The 27,936-nt window shown below is 38.7% G+C and overlaps 1 protein-coding gene across 4 annotated transcripts in view; it reads right to left on the reverse strand.

Moving 5' to 3' along the window:
• Cobl (cordon-bleu WH2 repeat protein) overlaps positions 1-27,936 on the reverse strand; it is a 220,974-nt gene that overhangs the window by 22,291 nt on the left and 170,747 nt on the right. For all 4 annotated transcript variants that reach the window (XM_051200605.1, XM_051200603.1, XM_051200606.1 and 1 more), the window contains 2 exons: positions 10,372-10,681; positions 351-448 (listed from right to left, as the gene is read on the reverse strand). In XM_051200605.1, the coding sequence (XP_051056562.1) occupies positions 351-448; positions 10,372-10,681 (408 nt within the window). The remainder of the gene's footprint in view (positions 1-350; positions 449-10,371; positions 10,682-27,936) is intronic.

Consider the following 27,936-nt stretch of genomic DNA (forward strand, 5'->3'; position numbering starts at 1 on the left):
TTTATGTCAGATTGTGTCTCCCTACTTCATTTTGGTATTCTGAATCTGGTATATTTAATGTGTGCAGAATACTAATTAACACACAAAAGCAGTGTGGCTGGTCATACATTTAAAATATTAGTGAGATGCTTAATATTGCTTGGAGCCCTGACCAAAAAAAAAAAAAGTCTATCAAGAACAGCCCTCACCTGAGAGAGGAGTTCAGCCCTTACACACAGGCAAAACACATCCAAAACAAGTTGCAATCCTGAGACTTCTTTCTTGTGGAGTCACACCAAAGTACTTGGAAAAAGTGACTTCCTGTAAGGTCATACAGGATGCTATCAAAGTAGGAGGCTTGTGGCGGTTACCTTCCAGGTTTTCTTCAAGTTCTGCCAGGGTTTGATGGAAGTGCCCAGCAAGGAATAGGTCTTCATCATCATTTGGAGGCATGGTGACTTTCTCATTTCTAAGGAAGAGCAAAGAAGAGAAAGGAAGAGTGCTTGATTTCCTAGTACTAGAAATTTCGGTTCATATTCAAAGCTAAGTAGTCCACATCCACTACAGCACTTTTGTCCTTGGAACTAGACATTATTTGCATGACTGATGTGTGTATACATGGGTATATAATATGAGGCATATGAGTTATGCATGTAATACATGATAAGTTTGGAATGTTATATTCCCATTAGCCTCCAAACGTTATCAACACCTGAACCCTATGTAGTTGTAATGTGGTCACCGTGCTTTCATTCTGTTACAGCGGACAAGTAAACATGCTGGTAGGTCACACGCACATGTCTGAGTTGCACTACACCTTCTAAGAAGTGAAGCACCTAATGATCAGCTGTGTGTCATGATGCTGGGGCTGGGCCTCCCCTCTAACTCTAAACTGCCAGCCTGTTACTAAACACCTGCATTTTATCAGTTTCCCTCAGGCTGTAGTCACACAGGCTTCAGGCATTGGTGCAGGACACGTTTGAACTTCCTAGGACATCAGAATCTCAGAGAGGAGCATGTGGGGCTGTATGGGAAATATTCAGAAGTCCTTCAGTTTTGCAAGCCCTATGCCTCCTTTGTGCTTCCCCACTGCAGTGATCCAGCTGCAAGATTTGGAAAGGTAGAAATAATTTATGCCTCTACAATAAGGGCTTGCATAATGTCTGACATGTTTCTTTTTAAAATCACATTATTGTATCTTAATTTCTGCACTGGGCAGAAGATGGGAGATACAGGGGCTTGGGAGGTAAACTAGCCTCGGATTTTTTTATTGTCACCATAAAGACCACGACAAGAGGAACAGAATACATTATGCCTGCTGTAATAGTATGTGAGTTCCCATTCTTGACCCTCCCTGTGGTTTCATCCTTGGAGGCCTTCAGAGGAAGTTCCAGAAGATGGCATGCCTCTGTGCTAGAGGGGCACCCTTTGCCTACTGGACCCTAAATAGAGACTGTTTGTATAAATCTCATTATTACAACCCTCACAAATGATTTATAAGGTAAGTGGTGTTGGCATTATCATTGTTCAGATAGGAAATTCTAAAGAGAGACCAACTGACATGTGCAAGGTCACACAGCATCCAAAGCCAGGTGCACCTGCTCCAGAGACTGAGTAAGGATAGGCTACATTGACCAGGTGGCCCAGCCATGTCTAGGGTCAAGAGGGACAATGTGGCCCCCTGTGGCACAGGGCATCCTAAGATATGTCATCCTGCTGCTCAGTAGAGGGAGGTCATGATTGATTTGCGTCACAGGGACAATGGCATATGTGAGACAACTGCTGCTAAAACAATTTGAAAGCTGCCTCTGCAAGGGCCTTTGCCTCTCCTTCCCTATTGTGCAAAAAACAGACATGTCTATGGCAATTGTCAGTCCTCAGTGAAAGCTGAAGGTTCCTTTCCGCTGATTGTTAAAATTGAGGACCAATTTCCATCATTGCTAATCAGGCCCAGATAATGATGCATGAAATGTGCCTTGTACAATCCTCACTTACGCAGCAAAATTTTTATTCTAATAAATGAGCCTTTCTTTCTTAGTGACTATGTCCATTTGGGAGCCAGGAAGTAGCTTCAGGATCGGCCTCTGCTAATGTCCTGTGACAGGCTGGACAAAAGGGGCTGGTTGGAGATGTGTGTGCATGCAAACCAATTAATAAGGACCACAAGAGGTGCCCAGTTGTCCTTCCCACTGCTTTGCTTTTGGCCTTTAATTGTTTCAATTCAGTTTACTAAAGCTGTTTTGTTTTTTCAGGGAATGTGATGGAAAAAAAATACATTCATTCAAATATTTACTAGAATATATAGCAGAGGAAATATGGAAATTTCTAGATGAAATGGTACTCAACATGTAAAATAGATCACTTTTTATATTTATATTTTTAGTATAGGATGCTTAAAGCCCAGCCAAATAGTATTATATTACATATAATAATATATATGTGTGTATATGTTTTACATCAAAGTATTTGTCTTCAAAGAATGTATGGTTCTATCACTCAGGAGACATTGAAGAGAAGATTATCAGTAAGAATTAAGACTAAATTTCACCAATTTATTCTGAATATTAAAATAGAAAACACCTTTAACTAATTAAACTTCAATGAATATAAGACATACACACCTGCTGTTGAATTTAAATGGAAAACAACACCGGATCATGTATCTTTATCTTTATAAGGAAACAATACAATGGGAGGAAAAAATATAAATACAACAGTATTCTTTGTATTCTGTGAGGAAATCTAAAATATTCATCAGTAATGAGAGCTGTCTACATTGTAAAGGGCAATGAAATCAGTAACTCTGACATCAGAGAGCCTGTGGAGAAATGCAGTCCAATCAGTAACCATGACAATCAGAGAGGCTATGGAGAAATACAGACTACTAATGCTGCTTCTAGCACAATGGAAAAACCCAAGACACAGAACTATATATAGGATAACCGTGATGACATAAATGCCACATACGCCTGTGGACAAGGTTGAGCTAGGAATAAGCTAGTGTGTTTTACTTAAGAGGGGGATTTACAGAGGCTGTTTTAACATAAAGTACCTTGTGTGATAAAGTAATTTTTTTAAAAGTGCATACTTATATATTTGTGTGCATTTATGTGCATGAGTGTGGAAGTTTTGGAGACAGGGCCTCTCTCTAGAGTTCTCCATGTAGGCTAGGTGTCTGGTCAGTGAGCTACAGGGATCCTCCTGTCTCTGCCTCCATTGTGCTAGAGAGAGAAACACGTGTCATCACACGGGGCTTTAAAAAAAAATGTAAGTTCTAGAGATTGGACTCAGTTCTTCATGATCATGTGACAAGTACTTTACTGACCTGTTTCCCAAAACTGATGAGCCCATTTTAATGTGGAAAATTAAAACTGTCTTCAGACTCTAGTTAATGATTTTGTTCTGTTGTAGAAGAGTTTCAATGCTTTTCACATGAATGGTATGCAAGGCCTCCTTTCCCATAGGAGTTTACTAGTCCCAAGATCTTACTGGCCAATAGTTTGGAGCACACTCAGCCTATTACTCCTACTACTCAGGACCAGTCTCAACTACTCTAGCCATCAGTAGCAGCTCTAAGTGTGTGGGCTTTCTCTGCTAGTTTCTTTCCTGGATCTGGACCAACTGTCATGCTCAAGTCTAAGGTTCCATACTACTAAAGCTACCCCTTCATCCATGTCTTTTTCTCCCAACTAGTCCAGTCCCTTTCCTCATGTAGACTTACAGATTTCCCTCTCCACCCACTGATGCTGGCACTCAGTCTCAGACCCTGCCAGCACACTACTACTCTCCCATGGTCCTGGCCTTGGGCCCTGGCACCTGGATGTGATTTGTGCCCTTAGAGTCATAGTTATTTGGGAAGGAGTAGACATATGCCAGTAATAGCCAGCCAGGGTGCCTTACAGAGTGCAGGAGGGTCTAACCATTGCCAGGCCCTTGGCTTATGTTTCTTACGAAGCTGCCAAATCCCTACACTCTCTGAACAAGGTAGCAGTGGGTCCTCATACTGCTTCCTCAGTTTGTCCTACCTTTCATGTATCTCAAGGTTCACCATTTCCTGGGTCTGAGCTTTCTGCATGAAGGGTTATTTAGTCAAGGTCAATGCCAATGTCAATTCACCAATTTTGTCCTCCTGGCTAAGATTTCTAGGGTGGGGGTATGGACTTAATGGTGTTTGCTTTTCCTCCATACCCATCTCTGTTGTTGTAAAGGGTTACACTGAAGCATAATGCTGTCATTCCTCTTTGAAAGTCACCTAGACTTAATTACAGGCCCTGAAGAGTAGCTTCCTGGGCTTACAGGAGAGCACAAGGCATGTAGCACTGAACAGTGTCTAGTGGGCAGAGAGCAATGCATCTGCTGACCTAAAGCAAATGTGCACGGATGTTTCTTTCCCAGGGTTTTTACCCACCCCCAACAATGACAAAATCTTTAGATATAGTTCTTCTTGGCAGCTTATTGTGGCTAAGGACCAAGAAAATAGAAAGCAAACAAACATTGAGTGGGCATTTTGCTATCAGCCTGCACATGTTGAATAAACACAGCCAGAGCTATTTTCTCACACAGAACTGGAGGTGATGACTGCAGAGAATGTGATACTGTTCATACTGCTGCTGCATAAGGTATGAGGGACAAGCGAAGAACACTGGGGACTTGCAAACCCATCTGTCTGGGAGGCTCATCTGCCTCCTATGCCTTCCCTTTGGGAACTGGGAGTGGAGCTAGAGGGTATGCCTCTTATCCAGCTGTGGCAGCTTTGGCCCAGCTTGGCCTCAGCACTTGTTTATGTAGCTCCAGGCAGATGAGAATAGGGACTTGTCCTGTCTATTCAGTGCGAGGACAAATAAGAGCTTGGTGAGTTTTTCTTTCCATTTGCTATTAGAGAGAAAAGGTGAATAGCATGCTTCTGACTCATCTCAAATCATAAGACATTCACAGCGCATTGTTATGTTTGTTCTTGATCTGGCTGAGTTTCTCTAAGACATGTATACAATTGTGGAAAATGTCTCAGAGGAAAATCATGATGTTTTCAGAGAGTAGTTTAATTTGCTTATGGAGACCAAAGCAACACTGCTACTGCAAAATGATACAGGCAGCTTGAGAGCAGGCAGCCTGAGAGCAAGCAATCTGGGAAACTGGATGAGTGTTGCATATGTCTGACCCCCGCATTGCAGCTGTAAGCATTCCCCAGTGATAAGGCATTAGAGTGTGACACTGGTGTTTAATACATTGGAGGGGGGGTCATATGTGTCATTTTACATCTTGCAATCCTGTTTTAAAAGGCAGAAGTGAATGAAATTTTAATTACTTTAATTTTAGTTTCATTTATACATGTAATTAAAACATTTGCTCACTGTGCACTAGAGTTGGTTAATATTTTACCCATACAAAATTTTCAACTTGGATAGCCATGTGCCAAGTGCTTAGCAGACAATATGACTAGTGACTACAGTAGAGTGCAGCACGCCATATTTTTCTGTAGTACTGGTGATCAAATCAGGGTGTCATGTATACCAGGCAAGCATCCTAACAAACAACTTAGTGTTGTCCTCAATGCCTTCCACATTCCCGTCCTGTGTGTTCTAATGCTCCTTTGAAGGAACAACACAAAACATACTTCTAGCTGTTCCTGTAGCTACTGAGTGCTAATGGTTATACGTGTTCAGGGTTCTACATGGTGCTGTTTAGAAATGCTCCTGTGGTCACACCGTTTATAGACTCCAGGTGTTATGATCCTGGAGTTCTAGTTTAGGCATCCAGAGGCTGGATGAGGTAGACTCCAGGGAACAATCCCTCTCCAGTCTCAGTTCACATGCCCTGCAAGTATGGGAAGAATTTCTCTCAAACTGCAACTATGAACCTCACTCCTACCATCATACCATTTACCAACAAGTTAGGGTTAGGAAGGTCCTTAAAGGCTTGCTAGGCAGAGTGGAGCAATGGATGAGGGTGTGAGAGGGGTTCCTCATGACCCACAGAAAGTATACTTCTCTTCACACATAGACAACCACTTTTTAAAAAATCCTCTAAAATTCCATACATGTATATAACATGTATTGAACATATTCACCCATTCCCTTTCTCATACTCCTCTCAGTTCTGCTGAATCCTTTTTCCCAAGAAATCTCTTCCACTCTCATGTGCTTCCTTTTGTTTTTTCTATTATTTATGACCCACTACGTTCAATTAGTTTAATTAGTGAATATGGATGGGAGACTATTTATCAGAACATGAGCCATGTACCAGTAGCTACAGCACCGAGGAAAGTGACTTCTCCTTCCCCAGCGACCATTACTCATCAACAGCTCCAGATCATGTGGGAGGGGTGACCCCTCCTCCAAGCATGATGGACAAGCTGCATTTTGTGCAGGTCTTTTGTAGGTAGGTGCAACTGCTGTGAATTCATGGGTACAATGGCCATGTCATGTACAGCAGACAGTGTTTCACAGCTCTCCTCATCCTCTGGCTCTTCCATTCTTCCCACCATCCATTGTGATGCCAGAGCTATAATGTATTTTCTACTTTGGGAGGCTTTGCATGCGACTGCATTTGGCTCTACTGTTAAGAAAAAGCCCAGTCCGCACAGTCATCTCTCTTGTTCAAATCTTACAGCATTTTTTTTTTTTTGTCTAACAGAGCTCCACAAAGAACCTTAGAGCTCTGGGTTTATGATGCTGACTCACAGCCAGACAAACCGCCTGATGACAGCTAGATTGTTCTGGGGTCCACTGTTTAAAGACATTGCTAGTCCCACTCTTAGTTCTCTCAGAGTGGGATAGACAACAACCCCTCTGCTCCCTTCTCTGCCTATTATTTCTACTCAAAGATGTTACAGTTTGAAGAGGAGGCAGGCAAGCAGAGTTGGAAATCATCATAAGGATTGTCTAAAGAATTCTGTTTCTCTTATTCCTCTGTGAATTGCAAATGATAGCAATAGCAACAATACAGTATCAGTCGCCACTTTTGAAGGCTAACAATATGCCAGGCACTATTCTAAGAGGAAATTTTATATATATATATATATATATATATATATATATATATATATATGTATATATATCAATTTTACGAGGAAGAAATAGAAAGGGGAAGTGAATTTGCAGGCCAAAGGCATACTTTTGTCAAGCTATTCTTTATGAATAAAGAATGCTGGCCCAGGTTATCTATTAAGGACAGGTGTAAGAGATTTGTACATCCATCCAGTACGAATTGTAACCATTTTCCAAGGGCAAAGCTACTGGTGAAGCTCACAGTGCCACCCCCACATATCCCCAGAGCAAGGGACCACCACCACATGGATATCTTACTTGTGTGTGTCTATCTTTCAGCCAGTATTCCTCTTGGGAATTTATTTTGTGTACCAAGTTTAGAGAACAGCAATGGAAAGTTCATGTCCCAATTTTAAGGTGCAGTTTGAATTCAGGGCAGTGAAAAATTTGCAACTGGATCTAATTAAATGAGTTGATGGAAAAGCACCCCCCTTCAAACTGTATCGCATAGAATGAACTGGAAATATAGAAAACACTCTCACTCGCTTTATTGTTTTAAAAGATAGGGGTTTTACTCCCAAGGTTCCTAAACTTAAAACCTCGGCACCAGGGACACTGGGTGGTACTCACTAACACAAGCAGCAATGAAGAAGCGGTCTTAGTGGCAAATGAGTAAAGTCTACCCTCAGCTGTAGCAAACAAAGCAGTAACTACCACGTAACTGCACAGCAGAAAAAAAGATAGTAGCAGAGGGTGACCTCATAGTATTTTTGGATGGGTACTTGGGAGGAAACAATATTTTTGTCTAAGTTTTAAACATGGAAACCCAGGCAATCCCACCACCCAAATACAGATGACACTGACAAGAGAAAGGAGATAGTGGAGAAAAGCAGGATCTTTTGGGCTTTTATGGGCCATGGTTCATCTTTACATGATGTTCAAACAGCATTTAGTATAATGGAGGTGTGGCAACAAAGGGTCTCATGCTAGTAAAGTTGAAGGTCATGAGTCATTCCTATTCCCCTAGTGACTGATCCCATACTGGAGACTTTCTGCATGTTGAGGGTATCTATGACAACTCATTGGAATTCACTGGTCCTAGAGTCCTGACCTTGCTTGTTCTGGCAAAGGGTAACTTCTGATGTTCCTAAACTCCTAGGGCCTGGCATTCAGAGGTGACAGAGAGGGAGACATTATAGCATCATTATGCCTCATGCAGGATAAACCGCTTTGGGAACACAAATAGCCATCTTAATAGAATTATTTACCAATGACCTAAATTCTCTACCAAAATTAAATCAAGAACTGATAAACAATTTAAATAAACCTATAACCCCTAAGGAAATAGAAACAGTTATCAATAGTCTCTCACCCAAAAAAGCCCAGGCCCAGATGGTTTCAGCACAGAATTTTACCAGATGTTTAAAGAAGAGCTAATGCCAATACTTCTCAAATTATTCCACACAATAGAAGCAGAAGGAATATTGCCAAACCCTTTTTTACAAGGCTACAGTTAACTTGGTTCCCATATTACACAAAGATACAACTAAGAAAGAGAATTATAGACAAATTTCCCTCATGAGCATAGATGCAAAAATAAGCATCACTCTTTTAAGGAGTTACTTAATTTTATATTCATGAGTGTTTTGACTGCATGCATGTATGTGTGCATACATACATGTACATGCCTAGTGCCTACAAAGGTCAGAAGAGGGTATTGGATTTCTTAGACTACAGACTACAGTTTCAAATAGTTGCTGGCCACCATGTGAGTACTTGGAACTGAAAACATGTCCTCTGCAAGATCAACAAGAGCTCTAACCACTGAGCAAAACCTTCTATCCCCATACTCACCACTTTCATTAAGAGACTCATTTTCTCTCTAGCATTTTAAATTTGTGAGATGTGAAATACAAATCTAGACATCGGACATACTTCACACACTGTCCACATAAGGTCTGTAACCTTATGTCCACTTAATGATGCCCTTGGACCTCACCCCATGCCAGCTCCAGCACGAGAGCCAATCATTCTTACACTAAAGACATTGTTTACCACCCACCTAGCAATGCACTGTATTGCATATTTGGAAATACACACATGACATACCAGAGACTAAGAATGTATGATTTTTTTTAAGCAGAGATAATTTCTGCCAAAAAAAATTTAACCTCCTCTAAGTAAAGTTTTTCATTTCATGAAGGGAGAGAGCTGAGGTAATCTCTTGAGGGGATAACTTAGTATATCAGTCAGGATTAGAGATCAGAGATACTTTATTTCTCCACTCAGCTGACAAAGTGAATACGGTCAGAGAGAGGACAGTGATAGGGACCAGTGCTATGCAAACAGGTCTGGATTGATGCTGCTACTGAAACTTGTTGTCAAGTCAAAGAGGAAGTGGATCCTGGTGAAAAAGCAGACTCTTCACACCATGCCTGAAAATGAACCACAAGTTGAGGAGCTCCCTGGTGTGAGAAAGCAACAGCATTTCAGCCAATTAAGTCCCTGAGGTAATAGGAATGATCACTTAAATACCCAGAGACTATTTACATTTGGAAGGCAAGGACACATTCAACCATATGACATAAGGAAATTATTGTACAATTTAAAGTAACAACATTAAATTCAAACTGCAGATCTAGAAACTCCTCGTGGTCGAACAGCCAATGAAGAAGTTACTAGTTAAAACTGGTAAAGCATACACTTTTTTTTTTCAAAAAAAAATAGAGTACACAAAAACAATTTATAAAAAGGATTATCAAATTGTTAGTAAACAGATTATATAGTCATCTTTACTATCCAAGGATTATAAATTGAAGACACTTGAGATGCTATTTGATACACATGGGATCAGCAAAGCTTAGTGTCTACTAACCACAAACACTAGTGCAGACGTGGAATGACAGGGTACTACAGACACACAGAGCATCTATTTGCTGATATTCCATGTAGTTGATGGATTTTTCTGATGATCTAATTTCTTCTCTGGAAAACTCTCTATGTTAAACAGAAACATACACATAGTTTGCTTATTGCTTCCAGTCCCGAGAAAAACCTGGAATAACCTGAGTCCATCAATATAAAAAAAGATAAAGACAAAAATGGACAATATATATGGACAATATATATGTTTTCAAGGGTGATTTTTAACATCATTGAGTAGAAGTGCCTTTGGATTACACTAACCATTCTAATGCATTGCTCACAAGCATCTCATGTCTACACACAGCATGAAGATAGGACTGGAGATAACAAATAGCAAATTAGGGTGGAGACACATCCATCAAAGACACCTTGCACTGGGGTATCAATGATAATTATTTGGGTCACCCCGACGAAGAATTTTTTCATTGAAAACTAGGAGGTGGGTGTAGGTAGCTCCACCTCCAGCTAGTCCATGACTCACCTTAGAATTGAGTTCCCAGAGCCATTTTTTCCCCACGATGGGCTCTTTTGGGGACCCAGTTCTGGAGTTCCAGCTAGGTCCTGGTCACTGCAGTCCTCCTGGTCTGTAGACCACTTATCCTTAGACCTCATGCTGTCTTGTTGTGAGTCCAGAGAGATGACATCTGAGGGAGAGCTCATCACCCCCGAGTCTTCGGTTGTATCCTCTGATGCAAAATAGCTGCCCACAGATGTTGTCTCCTCAGCCTCTGGTGGCACCTGTGAAACTCCACCCATGCTGCAGTGGCTGCCAGGCCCCAGGGGCAGGCTCACTGGAGAGGACACACAAAGACAGGTCAACACAAGCCACTCGGGGTATCATGCTTCCTAATATGAAATCTGTGATTCAGGGAGATTTAAGTGAGAAAGACCTTTTGCCAAACCAATAGCCTCTTCTGGAAACATTTTAACTCTGAAGAGGCCTTATGTGTATACATAATTGAATGCAAACTTTCCCATAAAAACCGGGCAATTGATTAATTAGTCTTTTGTTTATTTATCATTGTGGTGCAGCGGATTTAAACAGAGCCATTGCTCATGCTTGACAAGTGCCCAACCAAGGAGCTACATCTTCAAACCCTTAATTAGCCCCTTAAACATGCATCCTCTAGGCAATTATGGTGATTAAATATTCAAACTAGTGATAATGAATGCAATTGTTTGTAGTCTGACTCTTGACTTAAAATAACTTTACAAATATGTGTGAGCACACACACACACATATATACACACACAAATATATATATACATATATACATATATATATATATATACATATACATATATATCAACAATTAATGAAAAAACAGGGTCATGGAACTTGAAAAAGCAAGGAGGGATGTAAGCAGGGTTTGGAGGGAGGAAAGGGAGAAATGAAGTTAATTATAATTTCAAAATTAAAAGAAATACTAAAAATGACTTCCTTAAACAAGCAAACAAAAACATTAAGAATAAACAGAAGTCAAACATTCTGGGATGGGGACTTTTGAGCAGAAGCCTTAGAGAATGATGCTGGAAATGTGGTCTACATGTTTATGACATTGTTCCTCAACATTTGGACCTATCTTCACTTTTAGAGTTGGGAAAATACAAGTTTTTGTGTACATATGAGATGAGCTTAGAAGGGAAGGTAACATTAAAAGGTATCAAAACCCAAGTGCCAGTGGTTGATCCATGAACATTAAGAAGAAACATACCAGGGCATGGTGTGCAGAGCTGTGTGTGACTTTCTGTTGACTTTAGAGTTTGTCTTTATTGAGACCTGGTAGGGAACACTACAGTCATACTATTGATTGGAGACATCTTAATACCAATGATGAGAGGTCACCCTTTCTTTCCCTGAGAATCACAAAGCTCCATGTATAGAGTTGGAATTTGCACAGCAGCAATTCACCACTCTAGATTAGTTGTACTCTAGGATTGCAGTTGATTCAGTAAACATAGGTTCTAGACCTAAAGATTTGAGGCTAGAACCAGAACCAATCCCCTTCCCATAAGTAGCCCCTGGACTTGTGGTGTTTATGTAGGCTGCAGGTGTGTGCAAATGCACACTCAAAAGCACTCTCTGATGATCTTACTGTGCATTAATATAATTCACACTCCACGTATCTAAACAGTGTATCTCAACAGCAACTAACGGCATTGTAGTCAACAAACCGGAGGAAAATCCCTTCGTGTGTTGCCTTAAATGAGATCTTGAAAAATACAAAACCATTAAAAACGAACACTTACAAGAACATAAATTTCACAAAAAGAGCTCAAAGCAAGTGGAGAACTGCAGAGGGGGGTAGGAGAGGCACAAATGCGGAAGGCAATGCACTAAATTTCAGAGTGTTGCTGAATAAGAGTTGTTCCAATTCCTTTTTAGGCTATCCTGGAGCTCAGCATCCTCCTGCCTCAGCCTCTTCACAGAGGAATTACAGCTATGCAGTACCATGCTCAACTGCAAAATTTAACAGGACAGACTGAAGAAGAAACATCTGTGTGTTGTGGCTAATGTAACCTTGACAGGGATCCAGGATCACTTAAGAGACAAATCAGGGCATGTTTGTGAAGGAAATCTCTAGATTGGGTTAAGTGAAATCATTGAGGTAGGTAGGTCCACTTTAAGTGTCGGTGGCAATATTCCAGGGTGCTGGACTGGATAATAAAATATCAAGCTGACCACCAACATTCGTTTCTGTTTCCTGAGTTCTGGCGCAAGATGATCAGATACCTGGTACTACAGCTGCTATGTCTTCCTGACCACAATGGGCTATACCCTAGAACTGTAAGCTAAAATCCTTCCTTCCTTCGTCTTTTCAGGAATTTTATAACAGGCATGAGAAAAGTAACTAATACACATGGACTTATGTAGCTTGCAATTCTTTGCCCATGAGTTGGTCACATGCTTTAAGATTGTTCTCTGCTCTCCTCATACAGCCTTCAGATTGGCACATATGTCACTTACTCCAGACATCAGGACAATGATCCTCTGAGTCTACCAAATCAGACTTCAGGGAGAGAGTCTGCTAGATGCCATTCATCTCTCCCTTACCTTGACTTTCTGGTTGCTCTGCTTGGTTCTAGGAATCAAACTCAAGTCCTCAAGCCTGTGTAACAAACATTTTACTGACTATTAACTGAACTATTACTCTCGTTCCCAACCATATTGTGACCTTTATTTTTATTTATTTTTGACATTTTACAACATGTACAAGTGATCAAATACGTGTATAAAATTATCAACTAAAGTACATGACAAATGATGAAAATACATGTATAAAATTGCCAACCAAAATACATGTATAAAATTAGACAACTACCCTTAGTCCTCTACTTATTCATTTATACACGTCTTTCACAAAGTCATCAGGGAAAAATATCAAGCCCTAAATATCAATCTCTTCAAGGCAGACACTTCCTGATCTACGATGATTCAGCTTTAAAAATTTTCAAATTTAGTATGGTACAAAAATGACAAACATTCATTTGGAATGGCATTTTGAATCCTAATCACTGTTGCGGATCCCTGCTGTGGTCCAAGGCTCTCTTGTGATGTTGCATAGCAACAGTAAGTAGCAGCTCCCACAGGCTAAGGAAGTGAACCACCAATATTCAATATCGTATGGTGTTGACAAGCTTGAAGTCTTGTAGGTTAGATGTAGGAAACCCATTTCCACTTCTAATACTTCAAATTTCCTTATGTTCCTCAAGATGACTTTTTATTAGCCAAATTTATTAGTCAGATTTTATTAGTCAAATTTATTTACAATGAATTCATTTTTTATTGTTGTTTTGATCAACAAAGGGAAAAATCTTAAGCATATTCTTTGTTTCACTAGTCATTGAGAAAGGAGAGTCCTCAAGAGTTGATTTCACTAGGTCCAGGCCCACTCACCCGTAAGATGAGACCACATGGAAATACTTAGATTAATAGAAATGGGTTAATAATTAAGACAGAGCTAGCCAATAAGAAACAAGTAAGTGGCCATCAGCATTATATCTAATACAGAGTCTCTGTGTGTTATTTGGGGCTGGCATGGCTGTGAGATCAGACCGGCTACAGGGGAAACCTACTTGTAACATTATGGCGCCGCAACGTGGCTAATAAGAGCTTCCATTTGAAACTTAACAGAAACTTAAAAGGGTTTTAGAAATCAAAAAACAGAAAAAAGCAAGGCTTCTTGGTAGCAGCATTTTTCTAGGTTGGACTCTGTTTTGCTAGATTCAAGCAAAGATTTGTGCGGCTCCTTTAAGGGAGATTTCCTGACTCAGCATAAGTGGCAAAAAAAAAAAAAAAAAAAAAAAAAAAAAAAACCCGCAAGGCTTTTAAAGAACTCTACTAGCTACTTAATGTTGTGTACGTGTACGAGAGCTAGCAATGGCAGTGACCACATCTCCAAGCCAGCAGCATAGGTGCAGCGTAGACCAAGGCAGTGAGCACAGCTCTCAATTCTGGGGGTAAAAGTACCTGCCGCCATCTTGGATAGACTGCGGCTAATACAGGGCTTTCATTTTAGCAATGTTGTTGTTTACCAGATAAAAGACCCGTGGCTACAAAAAGATAAAGATTTACAGTAAAGACAGATTCACATTAAGAAAACCTCTAAAGGTTTACAGTGTGTTTTAAAATATGCGTAGGCTTGGGAGAAAAAAAGAATAAAATGGTTTTTAAAAGACAGAGAGGAACTGGGTGTGGTGGCACACGCCTTTAATCCCAGCACTGGGGAGACAGAGGCAAACTGATCTCTGTGATTGCAAAGTAAACCTGGTATGCAGAGTGAATTCCAGGACAGATAAAAGTTACACAGAGAAACCCTGTTTAAAAAAAATGAAAAAATAGAACTAACAGAAACAGAGTAATAAAAAAGCCATGAAAAGATTGAGAGAATCTGGATACTGTATGGTATTATATTGTCTTTGTATCGTTTGACTGCTGAGGAAATAACAACTGTTAGAAATGCTGCTGGATTAATTCAATTTATATATTTTTAAAATGCTTTGACTCTAAAATTTAAGTCTAAAGACAGGTTACTGGGGAAAGAATTTCTATTTTTGTTTCCACAGAAAATGAAAAGCTGTGGATTCCTTCCAGACTAACATGGTTTGATCAAGCCAGACCCCCTGAAACAGCGTCCACGGTGATTCAACATTTAAAACAGTTGGGACAAGCCAGCCTTGCAGACTACAGCCAAGATTTCTGTGTCTTCTTAGGATCCCCATGACAGCGCCCCCTACCAGCAGGAAGCAGTTTGGAAAGAACGACACCCAAATTCCTAAATATTGTTTATAAATGTTGGTTTTCATTTTTTTTTTATTTTTTTATTTAATTTTATATAATAAAGTCCAATTAAATGAAAACAAACATTTATACACAATATTTGGGAATTTGGGCGTCGTTCTTTCCAAACTACTTCCTGCTGGTAAGGGGCGTTGTCTTGGGGGATTCGAAGAAGATTCAGATATCCTAGCTGTAGTCTGTAGGGCTGTTTTGTATGTTGGTTTTCATTTAAATGGACTTGGTTATAAATGGTTAATTACCACAACCAATCTTTTTAAAGGTAAAAAGAGAATTATGGTATAGATATGAATACTTTGTTTTGGAATGGATTTTCATTTATTGATACAAATTTAAGGTCAATTTTGTGATATATATATTTCTCCTCTTGTTTAGGTATTGTGTTTATAAAATTCATTTAGAAATGTAATCTATAATTTAGTACAGATTATAGATAGTTACCTATGATAGTCAAAACTTAGAGTTAAGTTAGTTAGGTTTTCAAGATGTATTTGAGACAAATAGGCATTCTTCAAACCTGTCAAAGACCTACAGTATATGGCATTTAAAATTGTTTAGGGTTTTTTTTAACAGTGAGACACACTGGCAACACCACATGTGTCAGAAAGGAAGATGGACATCGAAAAAACACGTATGGAGTTTGCTTTCAATATGGCAAGACTAGCCATTTGGACAAGATACTGCTCTTGTCCGGACTGTTTGACTTTATGCTGTATAAGCTGAACATGCAGGACCCACAGGAATGTGACTGCTGATACAAGATGAACAATGTTGCGGGGTTCCTGCTTCATGGAAGAGTCTGCCAGACAGTCTGCAGGACACAGAGAAAAGTGACTGACAAACTGCCAATACATGAAGACAATTTAAAATTTCCTGCTTTGTTGAAGAGTCTGCCAGAGACACTATGGCCTATAGGCTGAAGATGGAAGATTACAGAAGAACTTCGGGTGGCTGACCAGGCACTGAATTGTCTCTGTCATTTCTAGAGTTTATATATTATCCTTCTGTGGTCTTTGAGGGAGATGAAGACAAATAGTTATGGTTATAGTTTTCCTTAGTTAGGATTAAAGATAAGTTACATAGACTTTAGACACACAAAGATAGGGTAGATGATGGAATATTTTCTTCAAATCTTGCTAAATGTTAATGGACTGAATATTGTTAACTGTGATTCTTACTTGATAGTGTTGTGTTATATATTTTGCTTTGTTAAGGTTAAAAACCCTTCTTTTTATTTAGACAGAAAAGAGGAGATGATGGGAGATGTCATTCTGTAAATATGTTTCTCTTATTTGTTAATGAATAAAGCACCGTTGGCCAATAGGAAAGCAAGATAGGCGGGACTAGGAGACAAGGAGGAGAGAGGAAGTAGTAGGGAGGAGTCAACATGTAGAGACTGGAGAGAACAGAGGTCCAGGCCCACTCTTGGGTAAGATGAGACCACATGGAAATATTTAGATTATTTGAAGTGGGTTAATAATTAAGACAGAGCCAGCCGATAAGAAACAAGTAAGTGGCCATCAGCATTATATCTAATATAGAGTCTCTGTGTGTTATTTGGGGCTGGTGTGGCGGTGAGACCAGACTGGCTACAGGGAAAACCTACTTGTAACAAAGGAGAATCTTTATTTACAATGAATTCATATTGTTTTGACCAACAAAGGGGAAAATATTAATCATATTCTTTTTTTCACTAGTCATTGAGAAAGGAGAGTCCTCAAGAGTTGATTTCACTAAATTTATATGGTCTAGATGAAAAAGAAAAAAAAATCATTTCTATGTCCCTCACTGAGGCTTGTGGCTTCCATACACAATACAGAGCCAGCAATCAATGTTTGTCCTTCATCTCAACCTACATTGTCTTAGTTCTCTATGTTATATGTCCTGGAACATAGGGAAAATAAGGCAAATGCTTCTGATGCGAAAACATCAATGTGTTTTTATCTATCTCCTGAATAATCTAAACAACCACACTCCTCTCCCTTTTAAAGTAACACTTGACAATTACCATCATGAATTCAAGTGATTATAACAAGTTGCAACAGTTCTACTATATTATAAGCATCAGTTTTTCCACATAAAAGTTTAACTAATTAAAGATTGCAATCCAAAGACTCAAAATGCTACTCAATATATTTTCATGATCAACACCTTCCATAGAAAAATGAACAAAAAATTCCTCCTCTAATAGGCAGGGTTTTAGGCCACATCTCTTCCTCCTTGAATTAATTTTTATTCTATAGTCCAACAAAATCACATCTTAACTGAACATACTTTTTGCTCAAGATACATTTAAAACATATTTTATGTAAAATATCTTCATAAACAAAAGGTAAACTTTTATCTTTCCACTGTAATGCAATACCATTAAATTCTTCTTTTGTGCCCTGAGTTATTGCCAGAAAGATTAGTTAATAGTGAAGAAAACCAGCATAAATATCTCTTTTTTCCTGTGATGCTAGGTATCAACTTCAGTGTCTTGTAGACAAGCAATCCACCACTGGGCTACATCCACAGCTATACAAACACACTAAAAATGCTGGCATTTATTAAACAAAATGATATAATGCTGTAAATGCATCTTATATAATGAATCAAATTGAGGCCTTTTCTCCCCCTTTCATTGCGTAGAACTGTCTAGAGTCCTTAGTGTTAAAATGAGGCAGAGTTTAGCATAAATTCAATTCATAACTTTAATTTTTATCAGATACAAGCACCAAAAAAAGTAGAGGTGAAAGAAAGGAATTTTCTTATAGCTACATCATTCCACTCAATTTTTAAAAGCTCTTCTTCTGTTCTGTGCCAAAAATAATTGACCTGTCACAAAAATTGTGCTTAATGATCTATAATTGGGCAGCATAGTTAGGTCCTTTATCAATTTGGTTGGATAGAAGAACTAAACAATACATGATATTAAGAAGGATTTGTCATCACTAATGTTAATGTATCTGCTCAATCATATGTCAGCATCTTCACTTGTTTAGTTAGGCCTGAAGGTAAGCCCTGACTACTGCAAGAAACTGCACCCTAGTGAGGTTCCCAATGGTTAAAGAGAATGTCTATATTTGTAAGGGAGAACAACCTTTGCAAAGCTTGGACCTTGGAAGGAGACATGGAATGACGCTGGAGTTTTCATGATAACAGTTGCCAAGAAGATAGAGAACACCCGGAAAGGGCTCCTTTGGAGGTCCTGGAGATCTCTGAGGGAAACACATAACTGGTTAAAGCCACATATAAGCACAGTGTGGTAGCTGAAGATCTGAGGCAATGAAGTCCATAGAGAATGTCCAGGAAATGTAGTGAATGGTACATTCATTCTAAATAGGGGAGCCAGGAAACTGACTACTGAATCAGGTTTTGAAATAAACTTGTTGGAAGGTCGAGATGAACAGTCTGATGAGAGGTGGACAAAACCACAGGCAGCTTGGGAAATGCTGGGTACTGCTGAGTGGCCAAGGCTCCAGTGTCTCATGTCACATATGTGACAGCATGTACACATATGTGCAAATATTCTGGGGTGGATACAGGGGGATGAGTATAAAATTAATCTTTGAGAGATCATCTGCCTTCAGTGCTACACAGAGAGTGCTTCAACTAGTGTCTGCAAATGATGTGCTCTTTTCTTCTCATCAATTCTCACAGTTCTCATGAAGTAAAGTTGTCTTATTACTCTTCAAAAATTATATCCTCTTTATCCTGATGGAAACTGTTTAGTATCTCATCTTAATGCTATTGTCAGTTCATCCAGAGACTTGGGCCTCTGAAGACCATCCCATGGTGAAGGTGGCAAGTATAGGCAACTCATGTTTAGAAGAAAAGATGATGACGACTTGGAAAACACCAAAAAAAAAAAAAAAAAAAAAAAAAAAATAGAGCTGGTTATCTTAATGTCTTAACAGTCAAAAAAATGTGTTCTTGGCATCAACTTATCCTTTTTCCTGCAGAACAGGAACTATGTCTGCTCCTAGAATCCTAATGTACCTATTAGAGTCTCAGCCTAAGAAAACAAAAACTGACTTCATTATAAAACAGAGCTACTTTTTCACTGTTGTTACATTTTTGTAGTCTGCCTTTTATTTTCTGAGTGAGTCCATTGCTCCCAATCAACTGTAGCCACAGAAGATAGTAAAAGATGAAACAAAACATGGTTAATGTGAAAAAAATAAACATAATGGCTAGTCCAATGATGGATATGTGTTTGAAGCGGGGCATACCAATTTATACTCACATGCACTTGTACACACACACACACACACACACACACACACACACTTTAAGTCATTCAAGATATAGTTGTTTCTTAGAATGAAATAATTCTATCTAATTAATGTTTACATTTCTCTGAAGAAACACCTATTTGTCATGATGGTATTTCTAACCTTTATTTTCAAAGTATAGTGATTTCACAGCCACCAAACCTATGCCTTACCTTTCCTAGACTTACTTGTTTGTATTACACATAAGTATAATCCAATTTAGGATATGCTGGAGAACATCTTGGCAGCTTTCCTTTGTCAGACAGTGGGTTCACTGACTCCTTACCTTGACTTTGTGTATGGAGTGAGCACAGTAAGATTTAGAGGCAAATCTTCCTTCCTAGCTTCTCTCTTTTTAGTACTTTGCCCAATACATGAGATCCTGTACACTAACATGGTTTGTTTATATAGTCTACATGTAAAAGGTTCCAAGATTTTAAAGTTTTATTATAAATATTTGCAAAAAAAAATCACACACTAAAATTAACTGGATTATATCTAAATACTATGCAACTCAATGAACTTCTATACAGTTAGTGTAGTTGTTCAGAATGGAGGCTGTAAAGCTTCACATTGGATTTTATATTTTTACTATCAAATATATTTTCATGGATTTATCTACCACCACAAAGGAAAAATCTACAGAATTATAACTAGAAAAATTAGCTTTATGTCTTCTTTCACAACTCATGTTCATTGCCTGTATTTGGTCCTTATCTATCACCTAATATTTAGCCTTTCTTGTTCTATTTTCTGCCTGTTATACAGCACCTACCCATACACATTTGGAGATATATTTGGATAGATTCCTCACATGAGGGAGAACCTGCTTTTTTTTTCTCTCTAAGATTATGTGACCTCATTGAATATTTTTCATTCTAAGCCCCAACATTGTCTTGAAAATTTTGTGATTTCATTTTTTCAGAGCTGAGTTTTCATTATCAATTCATTGCCATAGTGAATAAAGCATCAATAAATGTAAGAACAGGGATACAATTAGTTCTGTTGTAAGGTATGGAGTTCTCAGTGTAGGTCTAGGAGAGAAATAGCATGCTTGTATAGTAGTTCTAATTTTAAATTTTAGAGAAATCTCCGAAGTGATTTCTATAATGGTTGCATTAATTTGCACCCCACCCCACAAAACAGCGAATAATGGTCTTTCTCCTCTCCAGATATTCATTGTCAGATTTGTTGATGACAGTCATTCTGACTGGAGTGAGGTGGTATATCAAAGGAGATATTTATCTCAATTTATATTACACTGCTGGGTATGGACAGTGAACATTTCTAAAAATAGTTATTTGCCATTTGACTTTTTTTTTTCTTTATTTTGAGAACTGTCTACTCACTTCATTTGCCCATTGATTGGCAGTTTTATTTCTTTGACATTTAATTTCTTAAATTGTTTGTGAATTCTAGATTTTGGCTTTTTGTCTGAACTGTAGCTGGTGAAGATTTTCTAACATGCAACATACTGTTTGCTTGCTTCCTTTGCCACAAATAAGCCTTTCCTCTTACATATTGTCTCATCTGTTGATGGTTTGAGGTACTTCCTGCCATATTGATGTTCTATTTAAAAGGTTCTTACCTACCCCCAAATGTATGTTTTAAAGGATAAATACATAATTTTCATAAATGTTTTGATAAACATTTATCTATTTTTAACAATATTTTAATTGCTTACACATAGAATAACACACTGATATTTTCTGAATTAATAAAGCATTTAAAGTTTTATATCATTTCTTAAACTCTAAATAACTTTATTTTCTTTAGAGGCAACTCCTTTGATAAGTCAGTCTCTTATACATTTATAAAGTGTTCTGGCTTGTGTGGTGGTGGAACACTCCTTTAACCCTAGCACTTGTGAGGTAGAGGCAGAAAGATCTTTGTGAGTGCAAGGCCAGTCTGATCTACATAGTGAGTTACACTCCAGTTGGGACTACACAGAAAGAAAAAAAAGGAAGCATGGAAGGAAGGAAGGAAGGAAGGAAGGAAAGAAGAAAGAAAGGAAGAAAGGAAAGAAGGAAGGCAAAATAAAATGGTCTGGTGACTCTCGGTTGTCTTTTGTGCATTTCACTGAAGATGACAGCATGGGCAGAAGTGTGTTTTCTTGGTACTATGAATTTCAGTGTTTCCTTACTTTGGTATAAAAAGCCTTAAAGACAGCAGTTGTAGATGTGGCACATGAATCCGAGTTGGACTAATTAGAGTTCCAATGTTCTGGAAGACAGCTTGACTTTGTGAGGTGAACAATACACTGACACAGGTAGCTGAGTTTCTAAATATAGAAGCTAAGATGTTGGTGTTGATGGCCAGTGCTTGAACCCAGTCCCCATCAAAGTAAGATTCCATTTTCTTTTTACATGCTGTCCTTGTTGGGTTTTGTTGTTATTGTTGTAGTTTTTGTAAACTAGACTAGACACAAGCAGAGTTGTCTGTGAAGAAGAACCTCAATTGAGAAAATGCCTCCATCAGATTGCCTAAATGAAAGTCAGTCTTGCATTTTCTCGATTAATGATTGGTGGGGATGAGCATCTCTCTGTGGGTGATCCATCCCTAGACTGGTGATCTTGTGTTATATAAGAAGGCAGAGTGAGCAAGCCATGTGTATCCAGTAAGTAACAGCATTCTTCCATGCTTTTTGCTTCATATCATGTCTCCAGAGTCCTGAGTTCACTGAGAGAGCATGACCTGAGGATTGTGAGATGAAATAAATCCTGGCCTCCTCAAGTTGCTTTAGATCATAGTATTTTAACAAAGCAGTAGAAAGACTACTAAGATACATAACTTCTTTAGCATATAGCCAAACAGGATTGCTTGTTGATGGTAATATCATGGCTTCAAAAGTCATCTACAATATTTGAGTATTGACTAATTACTATGAGGGAGAGGTCAGGTCAACAAGGATAGATTTGAAAGCCTCATCATAGAACTGGGTCTTTATAGTCTGTATTGTTCAAGTGGCTGACATTTATCGATCTTCTATTTAATTCTCATGAAACCTCCAATGTAGATAACTTGATTCCTATTTTCCAAATTGTAAAAGAAGCTCAGAGCTAGAAAGATATGTCAGCAGATAAAGGCACATACTGTCAAGGCTGACAAGCTTAGTTTGATTCCCATGACCTGCATAATAGGAGAGAAGTGACTCTCTCGAAGCTGTACCCCAACCTCTACATGTGTACTATATATAACATGCAGCCCCTACTCACATACATATAGAAAAAAATAACTGAATGGATAGAACATTTTTAAAGTTCAACCAATAAATTGAGGGTACCTGTGACATAAACACTCTGCTAGGCTCAGAAAATGGGCAAGCACAGTAAAAACAATCTCAACAATTCACTTATCCAAGTTTAACAGCAAGCAAGGTTCTTCCACCAAGAAAATATAATCTTAACTTTACTAGACTATTTGAATTTACATTTTTAAAGCTGAATATATTTTACATTCAATGGAACAAATTTTAATCACATATATCCAACATTTTCAAAGTATTTGAAAGTATTTTTTAACAAAATACTTCAACTCTTTAAGTCCTTCGGTGGCCTCATCTCTGAATGGAACAGGAAGACTGGGAGTAAAGGGCAGTTGCTGCTGCCAAGGACCAAAGGAAGCCTTCCTTTCCACTGTCAAAACAGAAACCCTGCCTCCAGGTTGTCTAGTGTATAATAGCATGTGACTATTATTTAATCAACACCTCAGAAAATTGACCTTTAGGACTTGCCAAGTTGCTAAGGGGTTTAATCTGGAAGTGACTGACTCGGGTCTGTCACAGAACAGGCAAGTCATCTGCCACATGGACAAGGAAATCTATGAAAAATATCACCTGCTGTACTTTAAATTTCTCTATATTCTAGCTTTCATCATTAAGGCTTGAGGAACAGTGTTTGGGGCCTACTTCTGCATAGTCATATACAACACACAGAGCCACCACTGCTGAAACTCAATTTAATATAAAATTGGCCAAATAGAAAACATTTTTTGCATGATATGTTGAACTGTTGTTGGAGATTTTATCTAATAGGACAGTGGTTCTCAACCTATGGGTCATGACCCCTTTGGGAACTGAAAGACCCTTTCACAGGGGTTGTCTAAGATCACCCTGCATACCAGATATTAACATTATGATTCATAACAGTAACAAAATTACAGTTATAAAGTAGTAACAAAAATAATTTTATTGTTGGGGATCATCACAACATGAAGAACTGTGTGAAAGGGTCTCATTATTAGGAAGGTTGAGAACCACTGTAGTAAGGACTCAATGTGTTTTATAAATGAGTGCCTTCCTCATTTTGCTCCTAAATTTAGATTTCCCTTGCCATTTAAATACTTTCTTTTCTTTATAGAATAAATGCATACTCTTTGATTCTTGATGCCTTTGTACCTGGGTTTCTCAAGTAGATTAGGAAAGTCATTGATTTTTTTTTCTATCTATCTATCTATCTATCTATCTATCTATCTATCTATCTATCTATCATCTATCTATCATCTATCTATCTATCATCTATCTATCTTCTATATATCAGCTATCTATCATCTGTATACCATTTATCTATCTAACCTATCTACGTATTTGGTGTGTGTGTGTGTGTGTGTGTGTGTGTGTGTGTGTGTGTGTGTGCACATGTGCCATTACACATGGTACATGTACAGGTCAAAGGGTAATTTGTGGGAGTCATTGTTTCCTTCCATCACTTGGATTCTAGAGATCTAATTCAGATTGTCATACCTAGGGGCAAGCAGCTTTATGTGATAAGCTATCTCATCAGGCCCACCAATTGGATTTTATTGTTATTTTTATGGGTGTCTTTCCCCTCTGTTTTCCATCACATATACTTTGAGGTCTCCTGTTTTATTGTTAGCCATTTTAGGAAAAGATGGTGTTTATTTCCAATCATTCAAAAAAAAATGTTCCCATCCAAGATTCTTCTAGGTTTGAATAATGCTTATAATCCCCCTTTAACATTTACTGCCATTTAGAAATAAAACAGATCTTTGCAATAGAAGGAGTCAGACCATCCTGTCACTAACACTATGTGCCTTTGACTGTCCCCTCAAACACTCATGCCTGCCCTCTGAGACAGCAGGCCCAGGATCTGTAAAAGCAAGGGGTATCTGGGGTTTGGACATCCTACCTGGCAAGGAGACCTCCTTCTAACACCACACTATGAACCTTAAATTCATGATGAAACAATGAATAATTATAGTGTTTGATAAGTGAAGCGCATACTTTTGGTTAAAATTTGAAAATCTTGGCATCAAAACCTAATCTTCTGTATGGCTATGGACATACCAGTTCAGAAAAGATGACAAGTGACCTGCAATGCCACTGTGAAATGTTGGGCATCTCAGAGGCCCCCATCCCTGGGCCTACCTGACTTCCCATGATCCTGAGAGTCCCCTCCATCATCAGGCCAGTCCTCCCTCATTGTTATACCTCTACACCTTTTAGTTGTGCCGAAAGTGAAGGTCAATCATTATAGATGAAGCTGCTACTGTACAGCTATAACAAAACCTTTCTAAAACAATTAAAATATAAGGTGATGGCTATTTTCTTTTAACATAGACTACATTTCTTCACTGTTCTTTTTATTTTCAGATTTATGGGCTTCTTAAGTTTTAATATGTATACATCTGTCTTAATACGCGGAGGTTTCAAGCTATTCAGTATCATACAAGTGTTCTAGCTTCCTGTCTTGGATTCAGACCATATCATGTGTCTTTACTAGACAGAGCCTTTAGTAGACTTTTGCCACCTGAGTGACAGATGCATAAGGGGCTGAGAAGGTCCAGATCAACCAGGACCACCTCATTATTTATCACATTATTTTTCTCCCTCTTTTGACTGACTGGCCTAGAGGTAAGTATCTTCCTGAATTTTGTCCTCCATGACATTATCCTGAGGTAGTGGCTGATTGTTCTTGCTCTATCTCAGCAATCTCTTGAAGTCCCTTCATCTATGCTGTCCGAGTGGCCCTGGGTCTGAATCCCATCACAGATCCTTGGGTAATGGATACTGGCTCTACCTTCAAGGAGCCCAAAGAACATCATCATCTCACATTCTTTTAATGTTTTCCTTTTCTTTTCATCTAACACGATGTAAGCAAATAGAGCTCACCTTTTACTTAAGACTTTCCCTTTTTCAGCTACCAGACCACTAGAGGTGTCAGAGTGAGTGGGGCCCACCAACACCTTGATTCTGGACATCTGTCCTCCAGGTCTCAGAGACAATAAATGTTCATTATTCTATCCCTACCCTCAAAATCTGTTGCCATATGTCATGAAAAGACACATAAAAATTGGCAGGCAGCAGGGAGATTAAGGGACCCTCAATGACTGTTAGATCCTAGGTCTCTAAGGATTAGTCATCTCACATCACCACCCACACCTGCAGCCTCATCAGCTTTGGTGGCCAGCTCATTATTTTTGCCTTCTTACTTGTGTACCTCACCTAAAGTCGAGGACACATGGACTAGCACAAACTGTGCAGATGACTTATTCAGACTGCTGCCTGGGTCTGTACTAATGAATAAAAGCATATATATTTAATATGGAAAGGCACCCTGACAGGTGTTGTTTCAAGACAAGTTCTCTTCCAAATAATATCAGAAACCCCAAAATGCAAATGTACCAAAATATGTGGAAAAAACTAAGCAACTAATATTTGTTCTCATATAATGTGTTCTATAATAACTCGTACATACTCTGCAAAATTACCATCTAAAAACTGCTCAATCCCAATGAGTGGTTAGCCTACAGACCATGAACAGTCACACCATGATTTTCCCATGGAGGCCTCTTGCCACTCCAGCAGGCTTGGTGATGTGTATCTGCTTGTAACGGTGACAAGATCAGCATCTGAGCCCATCATTTGGGGAAACTTGTATAGAATTGTTCCTAGCCCTATCCAAAGTCAACAGACTCCACAGCCAGTAAATTAAACGTTTCATACACAAACCACCTGTCTAACTCACAATTATGGTGGCCCAAAATAACTCGGCTTTATTGGTCAGAAAACACTCACCTCAGCAAAACTACCAATCCCCAAAATAACCTGCATGGATGCTGAGGTCCAGCCCCAAGTTTTCACGGTCAGGCCTCAGGACTTGAGGCATCCCTTCACTTTCCTTTCCTGGAAGGAAAAGGTGGTACTGTCCAAATTTTACCTGATGTGTTTCTATTAGGATTCTAGTTTTGGTCTTAAAATAAGGTTTTTTCCCTCTCTAGATTAGAAAATCAAGAAAATACTAACAATGGGAGTGAAATCACTCATCCATTCATCCATAGGATACCATAGTATACTCACAGTGGTTTATGTTTGGTTGCTTTTATTTCTGGTCTGTTTTTTTTTTAGGACACACATATAAAATAATTTTATAATGTATGAAGAAAATTAGACATATCATCCCACTATTGATTCATCCATTCATTCTGTATTCAATGCAGTCAAGACAATATTTTCCTTTATCTTTTGTGTCAGTGATGGACTTGTCCTTACAGAATTCACCCATTTTACATGTTTATTCCTGGAGGAACTGTGGTCTTTTGGAGACTCAGATAGCATTGACTGAATGGTGGTAGAATATGATGCTGAGCAAAATTCTTCAGGAGATTACATGTGACATGTGTGGAGTCAGCATCCAACACCATATGGTGCTGTCTTTGCCATAGCTGGGACTCAAAGGGTGGAACTGAGGAGGCATCACCCTACCATCGCCCCTGAGTTACCCATTAACAAAATCTCTGCTTTCTCTTCCCTTTGTTCTATAGGCTTAAAGTCCTTCATCCTAGAGTTCTATGAGTAGACACAACAATGATTCACTGAACAAAAATCTAAGACTGCCCTCTCCATCACACTGTACTCTTCATATCTTTGAAGGCTAAGAAAGGGTTAGAATGATGGCTAGGGTGACTAAACCAGACTACCAAAGAGAAACTGTATTGTACCTAGTAGAAAGAAAATTAGGAAAGAATATCTCTCTAGAACACAGGCTGCCCCCTAGGGCATTTCTCAGAATTCCAATGTCCTATGGTTGAGGTCAATGGGAAACTACCCTAATCCATTCCAGGCAGACAACTAATGGCTCAGACACTCCGAGAATTAAGGTTTGGGTTATTTCACTAAGTAATGAACCTTAAACAGTCTAGGCTCATAATAAATGCCAAAAACAGCTATAGAAAGAAGGTAGATGATAGAAATATCAGTTCACACCATGAATACTATTACAGAAAGTTATACTTATTATTTTGTTATGAATATGTTTCTAGATATATACAAACTATGCAAAAATATATCATTTTCTTCTGGTCTTCTTTCCTTAACATGTAATACCGCTGACATTTTATGTCAGTATTTAAAAATTTTTAATTTTACACCAGGAAAAGAGTGAGACTTGTCTCAAGGGTGCTGCTGCCCCTGGAGTAAGGGAATCCTAAGCTGACAGTGTGCAGTATGTTGCATTGTGTTACTTGATATTAA

This window comes from Phodopus roborovskii, unplaced genomic scaffold (assembly GCF_943737965.1).
Source record: "Phodopus roborovskii unplaced genomic scaffold, PHOROB, whole genome shotgun sequence".
Classification (NCBI taxonomy): Eukaryota; Metazoa; Chordata; class Mammalia; order Rodentia; family Cricetidae; genus Phodopus; species Phodopus roborovskii.